The 11134-nt window shown below is 39.0% G+C and overlaps 2 protein-coding genes across 4 annotated transcripts; both read left to right on the plus strand.

Moving 5' to 3' along the window:
- The first annotated feature begins 888 nt into the window (after positions 1 to 888).
- On the plus strand, positions 889 to 3216 carry LOC140789847 (NAC domain-containing protein 73-like). 3 transcript variants are annotated; one of them, XM_073139702.1, is made up of 4 exons: positions 889 to 1017; positions 1151 to 1369; positions 1556 to 1757; positions 2461 to 3216. In XM_073139702.1, exons 2-4 carry the CDS (start codon positions 1220 to 1222, stop codon positions 2976 to 2978), a joined length of 870 nt encoding a protein of 289 aa, XP_072995803.1. In that variant the 5' UTR covers positions 889 to 1017; positions 1151 to 1219; the 3' UTR covers positions 2979 to 3216. The 3 variants fall into 3 exon arrangements, with proteins under 3 accessions (XP_072995803.1, XP_072995804.1, XP_072995805.1); XM_073139703.1 differs by having other exon boundaries at positions 895 to 1017; positions 1154 to 1369; XM_073139704.1 differs by having other exon boundaries at positions 904 to 1017; positions 1131 to 1369.
- Positions 3217 to 5688: 2472 nt separating this feature from the next.
- On the plus strand, positions 5689 to 10842 carry LOC140788275 (auxin response factor 2-like). Its single transcript, XM_073137462.1, has 11 exons — positions 5689 to 6302; positions 6396 to 6452; positions 6729 to 6911; positions 7016 to 7100; positions 7434 to 7524; positions 7607 to 7771; positions 8546 to 8665; positions 8749 to 8824; positions 9138 to 9285; positions 9374 to 10464; positions 10555 to 10842. The coding sequence occupies exons 1-10, from the start codon at positions 6030 to 6032 to the stop codon at positions 10285 to 10287; spliced, it is 2112 nt and encodes a 703-aa protein (XP_072993563.1). The 5' UTR covers positions 5689 to 6029; the 3' UTR covers positions 10288 to 10464; positions 10555 to 10842.
- The last annotated feature ends 292 nt before the right edge of the window (positions 10843 to 11134 follow it).

The raw sequence follows: 11134 nt of genomic DNA on the forward strand, positions 1-11134 counted from the left end.
CAATTCTTCTCTCCTACCAAAGAATTAGTGCTAATTAATGTGAAGATTAACTTCTTCCGATCCCACCCCACCCCCCCCCCCCCCATATCTCAAGATTCACATGAGATAACATCAGTCATGGAGTCATGGGTCTCACAGATGCTGTGATATTCTACTTATACTATGGATTTTTTTGAAAAAAAAATTGCACCACAGTAATTGGTTTTTTTTGGGGGGTATATATTAATCCCCTAGATTATGAAAAATAAAATTATTACTACGATGTTAGCGAAAATATTGATCAGGGTCAGATAATCCTTTTAATGAAAAAAATACAACAAACAACTAACAAAATGCGCACTTTGAATAGTTTACCAATAGGAGAATCTATGTGAAAATATGTCATAATTCAATGGTAGGTGTAATTATCTCTGTATTTTATGAGAATGAATGAAAAAAAAAAAAAAAAAAACTGGCCGACTGGGTTGAAATTTATGTAGATTTTAATGTGTAGAGTTTGTTGTTGGGTGTGTCTTCCAAGACACTCTAGGGTGACATTGTAGCTAAAAGGTTATGTAACTTTCTTCTCTCTCTACTTCATCTCTCTCACTTCTTAGCTGCCCATCTCTCTCAAGGTGTTGAAACGTCTCTTGCGAATCTGGTTGCCCCTCCTCCACTCAACCCAATTGCTCCTTTTAATTCCTCCACATATTATTTGTGCCAATTAATATTTTTGCCCTCTCATTTTATTTTATTTATTTATTTTTTTTGATCTATCTCCATATGACTGAATGACTATATCTTGTTGCTTCATACTACACGTTTAGACAGCATAACCAAACTTGAGGACCAAGCAACCAATTATTATTTGCCAAGATATCCTTCTTCCCATATATATCATTGTCTTTTCTTCCATTTTTTTTCGTTTGTATTCTTAGGCTATCTTATGTTCTTCTCCTCCATCTCACCTGGGGGAATGACGAGCAAAAGTTGGGACCGGAGAATTCTATTCCTTCCTAAAGCTCAAGGTTAACTGAGGTAGAAGTTCGTAGCTTTAATAGGGACAAGCTTCTTTCTTCTTTTCCTTTTGTCTTCTTTTCTTTTTTCTTTGTTCTCCTCTTCTTTGCGCTCGGTTATCATTCTCTCCTCAGTCTTTTCCCCTGTTATGTAGAAGAGGAAAGAACAGAAGGTGGAGATAGCTAGAATTTTGGTGGGGGTGATATGAGAGGTAGGAAGGGAGATGACATGGTGCAATAGCTGCGACGACGTCGAGCGCATGGTCGACCGGAGTTTGGCTTCGTCGACTGCCCTAATTATAAGAAAGCAATCTCATATAAACGTGATCAAGACCTGTCCATCTTGCGGTCATCGCATCCAATATGAGGAGCAGGTTGTGTTCTCCTTCACCTCATTTTCATATAATTTTAATGTAAGAATATATAATATATATATATATATAATATCTTTGTAATTGGGTGAAATAGATTAAAGAAAAGAAAGAATAAATTAAACATATTCGTAGGTTTATCTAAATAAGATATGTAGAGTTAACAATTAACATGGATAATAAGGTCAGGATGTGGCCGCTACCGCCATCCAAGATTTGCCCGGCCTGCCTGCCGGCGTAAAGTTCGATCCGACCGACCTGGAACTGCTCGAGCACTTGGAAGGTAAGGCGAGGCCCGAGTCGCAGAAGCTTCACCCTCTTATCGACGAGTTTATCCCTACGATTGAAGGAGAGAATGGGATCTGCTACACCCATCCCGAGAGGCTACCAGGTAATCAAGGATTTCTGATAATTATCTCCATAAATTTCGCAACAATTTATGCTTAATTAAAGGTCATCTCTGTTTGCTGTTTTCCACGTAAATCTCTGCATGCATGGATAAAATGGGTCGGATGTAAATCTACGTGCATGAATGTGCGTGCATCTGCATCGCTTTTTCTGTAAGATGCATGCACATCAGGAGGAACTGCAACCTTTTATTGCTCTCGTGCGTATAAATATATAATTTATGAATTCGATGGAGAATTTACACCAATATTACTCAATACTTCATGAGTATCCTATGTGTGCATATTATAGGCTTGTTACGTGTCACCTAAAGATAATATAGAAAAATGGATATATAGGTTAAATTGTTGGTATATAAGGATAGACTGTTTACTCGTCAGCAGGCTAGTTACATGCATGTCTCTTACTGTGGTGGTGCAAAACTTAAGAAGTAAGCCAAATGTGTTGTAACAAATCATAAGCACACTCGACGTAAATCGCCATCACAAGAAAATTTATCAAATGGTATATTATAGTCATTGCAATGCTTGGTATCACCAGCCTCCAAAAAGTTTAGCATGAAAATTCTAAGAGCAAAAAGTAGTGCTTCCAAATTAAAGACATTATTACTCACTCCTTGTCAAGCTCTTCTTTCAGCATCTTCACTGTACTGGGAACATATATAGTTTACATCTTGTGCTCTGTAGGAGTTAGCAGGGATGGATTAATCCGGCACTTCTTCCACCGCCCATCGAAGGCATACACGACCGGTACTCGCAAGAGAAGGAAAGTCCACACCGACGTGCACGGCGGCGAGACGCGATGGCACAAGACCGGTAAAACTAGACCAGTGCTTTCCAATGGCAGTCTGAAAGGCTACAAGAAGATACTAGTTCTATACACCAACTACGGCAAGCAGCGGAAGCCGGAGAAGACGAACTGGGTGATGCACCAGTACCACTTAGGCTATGACGAAGAAGAGAAGGACGGTGAGCTAGTTGTCTCTAAGGTCTTCTACCAGACACAACCAAGGCAATGTGGCAATTCTGGAGCAAAGGAAGCAGCTCTAACAAGTGATAACAGCATCCTGAAGGATGCAAATGTTGTGGAATTCTACAACTCACCACTAATAACTTACAACCAAGGTGGCCATAATAGAACAAGCTCGCCTCATCTAATGCCAGGTTTTGCTGTACATTCTACTGGGGCAGCCTTTCTTCCTTGATCACCTTGAATCGGCATATGAGAAAGAATTGACCAAGTTGACATAAGATGGTTTAGGTTGATCTGTGAAGTAAGTTTTAAGATACATTAACAATAAAGTTCGTCCATTTCCTCATGAATGGTTGTCATTGAAAAGTACAACTTACAAACTTAGTGTACTTCCATTGGTACTGTAATGAAGGTGTAAAATGTACACAGGTGATTGAAACTAGAAGATTGATCACTTAACCATGCCAAAACTCGACAAGTGTCCAACTAATTGGCCAATGTCTCACGTACACCTAGATCCAGACATGCTCTTTTGGAAATTATTAAAATAAGTATAGATATGGACGGAAGCTAGATCATTGGCATAAAAGTGAGGCATGATTCAAAGTTTACCATCTTTGGTTGCTCCCCTGCAGGATGAATCGAGGATGTGTAAAGTTGGTAAAGCTATCTCTTTTTCGACCATTATCATGATTACAAGCACTCTAAAAGAAGATATATAAATAAACAATGACTACCTAGGCACGACATGATTAAAATGCTTTATTATCAAGTTAGTGAGAAAGGTACTGAACTTGAGAGTTTTATTTTTAAGACAAGACATTTCGATCAATTCGTTGAAAGTGATATAGATACTGTCTGGCCAAGAGGCACACTTTTTAATGAACCAATCCAGGAATTGGTTCGAATATCACTTCGAATTCTACCTTAGACATAGGAGGTAATTTATGATATAAAGAAAGATGGATGGGCTAAATGTCAGATAGCCCTTCTATTTGCTTAATATTCCAAAAGAATCCAACTTACTTTAAGCAACTTAATCTTTAAAAAAAACAGAGAGAGAGAGAGAGAGAAAAAAAAAAGAGCATCTCTTCCGGAATTAGCTAACTTTATAGATGTATTAATCATGGCCTTAATTGCTTCTACAACTTTTATTAGGTAGTGCATTGAATTCGAAGAAAAGCGAGGCATGTACACAAGCCTCCCCTCTCCGTTTGCTTCTTATATATATATATATAGCTAGCAAAAGGGTACAGAGATCTAAAGCACTGTTTCTCGATGTAACATTTGATCTTCTCGGGCATACTCTAAATGCCAATGCTGAGTATTATCCTGGCAGCTGGCATAATTAATAGTAAGACAAATCAATAGCCAAACATACCCACATCGATCCAACTATCAACGGGGACCAGCTCGATGATCAGCAGCTAGATCGATCGCCATGCCAAGCAACACCATCCTGCAGGACAACAATAATGTTACAGAGCTCATGGCTTTGTGGATTCATTAAACTGTTAGCCTTAAATATGCAATAATAAAAGGGGTGCAGAAGGAGCTACATATATTTGTAACCAAGTACTCTTACCCAGAGAGGTCGTACTAACGCAGTAGTCACAGTGTTGTACTGCGGCTAGTACGTGGAGCTATATATATATTAGTAAGTATCACGTACGTACCATGGTTTAATCTCGTATCCAAGAAAAAAAGCCATGTAAACTTAAGTTGCCATTTTAGTTAGTGCTAACCCTAATACATAGAATATGATAAGATAAGGCCGCAGGGAGTGTGATAATTTTATTACACCATATTACATACGATAGAAAAAAAAATTATATATGTACTTTTGAGAAGAGAGTGATATTTAATTATTATTTATAAATACAAATATTAATCTAGGAATAATCATTCTTTTATACACCAATCAAGCAAGGGAAGCTTCTTCTATCTTTTAAATAGACAGATTCTGTTGGGTGAGTTTTATTATTTTAAAATAAAAATTACGGGTTTGATTATTTTCTTAAATATTATAGTTGATATTTAACAGATGATTTGTTTCATCCTTTTATTAGGAAGGTTTTGAGAGTTAAATACAAATTTTTTTGGATCGTATTAATTCTTATACTTTTGATAAAATTGATTTGTCCAAATTATTAAAAATATTAAGTATAATAGATAAAATAAAATTATCGTAATACTCAAATTACATCTCTCCTTAATAAATTTTAAAGGAGCATTTTAGTAATTTTAGATAGAGTTAGAAAATTTTTTATCTGCCTCACTTATATTAAAAGAAGTATAAGGACTGATATAATAAAAAAATTTGTAATTTGAATCGATAACAGATGAGATAATAATATGGTAATGGCCACAGCAACGATCCAAACGTAAAGCAACACTGCAACCCCCGGGAAAGCAGAACGGTTCTACGTCTTATCATCTGACTACCCTATCACTCTACAAAATAAAAAAGAAAAAAAAAGAAATAGAGTATAAGAGAGAGAGAGATTAAACAGTAGTCCCTTCCTGCAGCGGCAGTAGCAGCAGCTGATGCAGCTCTGGCCAATAGCAGCAGAGCAGGACGGACCCGCCTATAAAAGCGAGGAGAAAGCGAGGTGGGACTGGGACGTAACACAACTCTTTTACCAGCCCCCACCACCTTTGTTTTCTCTCTCTCTCTCTCTCTCTCTCTCTCTCTCTCTCTCTCTCTCCCCACTACCCTTTGTATTTTGTTTCTTTCTTACAACGCCCCCTCCCCCATTTACCTTTGGCCCAATGGTTTGATCATTGATGTGCAAGGAAACAGTTTGTTTGCTAAGTAACCACAACCACATCACATTCTCCCACCGCCTACAACACTATCACAAGATGGGTAGAGATAGAGAGAGAGAGAGAGAGAGAGAGAGAGAGAGCTCCTTTTAGCAAAGCTTAGGAGTAGACAAGGCAATATAGGCTGGGGAAAGAAAGGAAGCAAAAAAGATAAATTAATAAAACTACTTTACTCCTCTCTTTCTTTGTCTCTCTCTCTCTCTCTCTCTCTCTCTCTCACTTGTTAATTTAATGTTCTCTCTGCTGCTGCTGCTGCTGCTGCCGCTTATCTCCCGTCTCTTGCGGTCTACTTTTTCTTTGTCGTCTTCATTTTACTGCCCTCCTCCTCTCGTGACCATTACCACGATGAGTCATTCCACGGCCTCCACCCTAAGACCTAGCCCTGCTCCCTAAAATCTCCCACATTCTCCTTTCACTTTGAGGAGGGTGTTCGGTTCTGGATTGGGCTCTGGAAAGGATGGGGATCGATCTCAACACCGTCGAGGAGGAGGAAGAGGAGGAGGCGGAGGTGCCGCCGGCGTCGGGTGGGGTGTGCTTGGAGCTGTGGCACGCGTGCGCCGGGCCGTTGATATCGCTGCCGAGGAAGGGCAGCGTGGTGGTGTACTTACCGCAGGGGCATCTCGAGCATTTGGGGGATGGAGGCGGACGAGGAGGAGGAGGAGGAGGAGGGTTTGGGCGTTGCGATGTGCCGCCGCATGTGTTTTGCCGGGTGGTCGACGTCAAGCTCCACGTTGGTTTTGATCTCCTTGCTTGGCTTTTACTTGCGTTCTGTTCAGGGATTTGAGATGTTGATGTATTTTTTTGTTTTTGATTCCTTATACAGGCTGATGCGGATACGGACGAGGTTTATGCGCAGCTTTCTCTAGTGGCCGAAAGCGAGGTTGGGGTTTTTCTCTGCTCTCTATTTTCTTGGATTTGATTGGAACTTCTGTTCTTGATTGATTCTTTGAGCTTTGCTGAAACATAGTTGTTTCAGCTAATCCACTTGATAAAAGATTTGGAAATGATGGCAAAATGGGTGCTTGATATGGGGTTTTAGTTGCTTTGCTCTGCTTCTGCTTCTGCTTCTGCTTCTGACCATAAGAAATCGGAACCATTCGCGCGCCATAGTCCATTTAAAATGCTTCGTAGTTGGCTTGATAGTTTAATAACCCAGGATTTTGAGCGACGTCTCAACGAAGACGGCATTGAAGGGGATGAGGAAATCGAGGAAGCCGATGAGAAAAGGAAGTCTTCGATGCCCCACATGTTCTGCAAGACGCTTACTGCCTCGGACACAAGCACTCATGGAGGATTCTCTGTTCCTCGTCGAGCTGCAGAGGATTGCTTTCCTGCCTTGGTAAAAAAAATGTTCTCTTTGCTGTTTTTTAGATACTCTGGACAGTAGATCATGGAGCTGTTTTTTTTTTACTCTTTCCGCTTCATTTGTTTCTTTTGGGTTAGGATCATGGGAAGCAGAGGCCTTCTCAAGAGCTTGTTGCCAAAGATTTGCATGGCTTGGAGTGGAGGTTCCGCCATATATATAGAGGTGCAATAATGGGAAACTAGTCCTTTGAAACTAGGATGAGTTAATTGCACATATGGGAAAGTATAGGCTATACAAAAATAATCATATGCTTCTTCTTCTTCTTCTTCTTCTTCTCTCTCTCTCTCTCTCTCTCTCTCTCTCTCTCCTGTTGCTTGTATTTGTAGGCCTCTTTTGCTCTTTGGCTATATTATACGGTAGAGACGATGACAATTTTATAAATCAAAATGCCTATGATCAATCTAATTGAGTTCAATCATTCAAGTTCATATTAGTGACAATAAGTTCTCAGAATTCTTCTTCGCCTGATGGATCTATAACTTGCTTGAGTTACAGGTCAACCACGTAGGCATCTTTTAACTACAGGATGGAGTGCGTTTGTTAATAAGAAGAAGCTTGTCTCAGGGGATGCAGTGCTCTTTCTTCGGTCAGTTTGTGGAGAATGTGGTGAAGTGACCAAACAGTTGCCAAAAAACGTCTGATTAATAAACGTTTCCTAACTTTTGCAGTGGTGATGATGGGGATTTAAGGTTGGGAATAAGGAGAACCGTGCAGCTCAAAAATGGAACACCGTGTGCAGCTCACTATAGCCCGAGGTCATATATTGACTCATTGGCTACCGTGTATAATGCTGTGTCCATGAAAAGTGTGTTCCGTATCTATTACAATCCAAGGTTTGTTTAGTTTATTTTGTCAAACCAAGCATTTTCTTGTCGGTTTGTATACTTGCTATATTTGCTTGTTTGTGCATATATATAGATATATTTATCGTGTGTTTGTATTACTGTGCATCTCTTAACACATTCTTGTGTGAACATAATTATCTTAAGAAGTATTTCATATCTTAATATATAATTTCTTCTAGTATAGTTAAAAAGCTGGCGATGCTGTCTAAAACCAATTAAATTTGGTCTGGTCTACTATTTTGAATCTCTACCTTAATTCTGACAGTTAATGTTATATGCGATAAATATCAATGTTTCCTTCACACTTTTTTATATTACCAGTTGGCAAATAGTTCATCTTCTGGTTAACTGGTCACTTCAACTTAATTGAACATTTTATGGGCATTTCTATTATATGACAATTCGTCAACTAGCTTTTAGGAGCATTGAAAGGCTTTGGAGGTGTTTGACTTTGATCTTTAACAGCATTAATTGTTTCTGCTACTTGCCATGTTTAGCCATGATTATCTTCTGAATCATGTGGCAGTTCTAAATATTTGTTAAAAAGGGAGCTCCCATTTTAGTGGAACCAATAAGTTAAGTCAGTTGATACTAGTCTCAATATTGAAATTAGCATTTCTGCTGTTAGTTTCTAGCTCTATTTTTATCATACAGAAAGAGCCATCAGATTTTTGACAAGTTGGTCACCTATGTCAACAATTTCAAAAAAGATGTCCGTTTCCGCTTAACAATCAACAGAAACTTAAGACTTTCGACTTGTAGGGCAAGTTCATCAGAATATATCGTGCCATATTGGAAGTTTGTGAAGAGCTTGAGTCATCCATTCTCTGTTGGAATGAGGTTCAAGATGCGATATGAAAGTGAAGATGCCGCAGATAGAAGGTTTGGAAAATTAAAAAATAGCAGTATTATTTTTGCTATAAATTTGAATGCAAGATGGTTTAAGTTCTATGCATTTTCTGCAGGAATACAGGACTGATAACTGGGATTGCTGACATGGACCCTACAAGATGGCCTGGTTCAAAATGGAGATGTTTATTGGTAGTCATTTGTAATTATTCTTTATTGGCCTATCATTTATTAGATAAGTTTATGTAAGTTGGCTGTTTATGATGACTATTTGTGGAACAACAGAAGAGCCATCTATATATCTCTATACCAGATCCAACTACTGCGATCTTTTACTTTACAAGCTCATTCTAGTTCCATTTATCTTCATCATGCAGTACATGCCAATTTAATAAAGTTGTAAATCATATATTTCCTTTGTTTACCAATCATGTATTAGTCTTTGTATTGGCAAATAAATAGAACTAACATGGATGTTATTTACTTGATTTTCTGCTTCATACAGGTAAGGTGGGATGATATGGATTGTAGACGGCAAAACAGGGTATCTCCATGGGAGATCGAGCCAACTGGTTCAGTTTCAGGCTATATAAATCTATCATCCAGTTCTAAAAGAACCAAAATAGGTCTTTCCACTCCGATTCCATTTCTGAGTAGGTCTTTGCTGCACTGACAAAATGCTGTTCATTAATAATGATTTCTTACAAGTATTTAGTTGAACATCATATTCATATCTTGCAGATGGAAATGGTCCTCCAGGCTTCGGGGAATCCGCAAGGTTCCACAAGGTCTTGCAAGGTCAAGAATTAATGGGTTTTATAACTCATGATAGTGTTGATGTCGCATCTCGGGCCACTCAGGCCACTGAGGTCAGATTTCAATATCCTGATATAAGGTGTTGCTCCACAGATGTAAGCAGCTGTATGTTGGGTGGTCCAAAAATTGGTGTTGGACTTCCAGCTGTAAACTCGGTCTATACTACCTACCCATGCACAGGCTTTGGTGAATCTATTCGATGCCAAAAGGTCTTGCAAGGTCAAGAAATATTTCCCACAATTTCTCCTCTTCAAGGAACTTTTATCGATGGTTCTACGAGAACTATTGGTTTTGGCCCATTTGATGATGTGCATGCATCTAGTCGTGCAAGCAGATGTACTGCTCCAGTCCAGGGATATGTGTCTCTTGGACGATCATCACTGCCATCAGCTCAAGCATCTTCTCCATCTTCTGTTCTGATGTTTCAACAATCAAGCTCTAAAAAACCGAACTTCCAATCCTTACACAGTGACCTGGATAAAGATGAAGATAGCAACCAATTTGATAAGCTTAATAGTTTGGAAATGTTGGGGAAAAAATGTCAAACTTTGCCTTATTGGCCTCACTACCTGGCTGGTGAAGTTATTAACAACCACTTTGGAAATGGAGAAGTCTTCAATTCTCTAAATTTTGTTAAGCAAGGATTAAATGACAGGGCTATTGTTGGAAATGGTTTTAGGCTTTTTGGTTTTCCCTTAACCGAGAGGGTTCTTGTGACAAATGAAGAGGGAAATTACGAAACTTGCTTCTCAACTTCAAAGCCACGAATGTGTAAATCCCTGGAGTGCACTTGCACTACTTCAAGTGCTTTCTGTGCTCTTCGTCCAGCACCCTTGTAGACCTCTGTGCTGCTTTTCTGGTTATCAGGTAACAGGTTCACATATGCAAGGAAGTGCTGTAGGCAGGGGTTTTGATTTGTCAAAATTGGATATGCTGATCCGAATCTTTAACTTGGAATATTAGTTAATATGACTCTAAAGAAGATGGTTTGGCTCTGATGGGAGATGATATATGCAGTTAAGTGTTGACATTTCCTGTAGTGAGTAATTCAATGCATATATTGCTATTGGCATCCCTTAGATTTGAACTTTGTTATTTTTATGCAGATAGTGTGGCGAAACAACCCTTCCAAAAGTATTGGTATGCATTCAAGGTGAAGAGAAATGACAGCATGTTGTATCAGAATGCCCAGCATTATCCTACGAAGTGCCTTCTACATTCAGGATCAACCTGATTGAAATCTAAGATCTTGTTGCCATAACTAGTATCCTCTTGTCTCTTGTTTTGTTCTTATCGTATTTGTGCTGCTTGAACTTCTATGCTTTGCCTAAGAACTTCGAGAATGAAAGTCTCTTGGATGCCAACAGTGGAGCCATGCCTCCTTTCTGGATTAACCTCATTCTCCTGGACTGCATGTTTCTTGTGTAGCCTATACTTCTACAATGGTTTTTATCTCATAACTTGTCTGTCATATGCTAATGCTAGCAGCGTTGCCATCTGCCACCGGTTCTCAACTGCTGGTGGCAAATGTGACCCTCCAAAGATGTCTCCATAGTACACTTTTCAGTACTGCTAACTTTTAGTACTGAAATCTGAGAGATTTTAAGATCCTTTTAGTTGATATGCTGCATAGATGATAGAAAGTCTACACTTACCCATTTACATAGATGATATGCTACACAGTTT

Source organism: Typha latifolia, chromosome 5 (genome assembly GCF_019914945.1).
Source record: "Typha latifolia isolate L0001 chromosome 5, TyphaL0001v2, whole genome shotgun sequence".
Taxonomy (NCBI): Eukaryota; Viridiplantae; Streptophyta; class Magnoliopsida; order Poales; family Typhaceae; genus Typha; species Typha latifolia.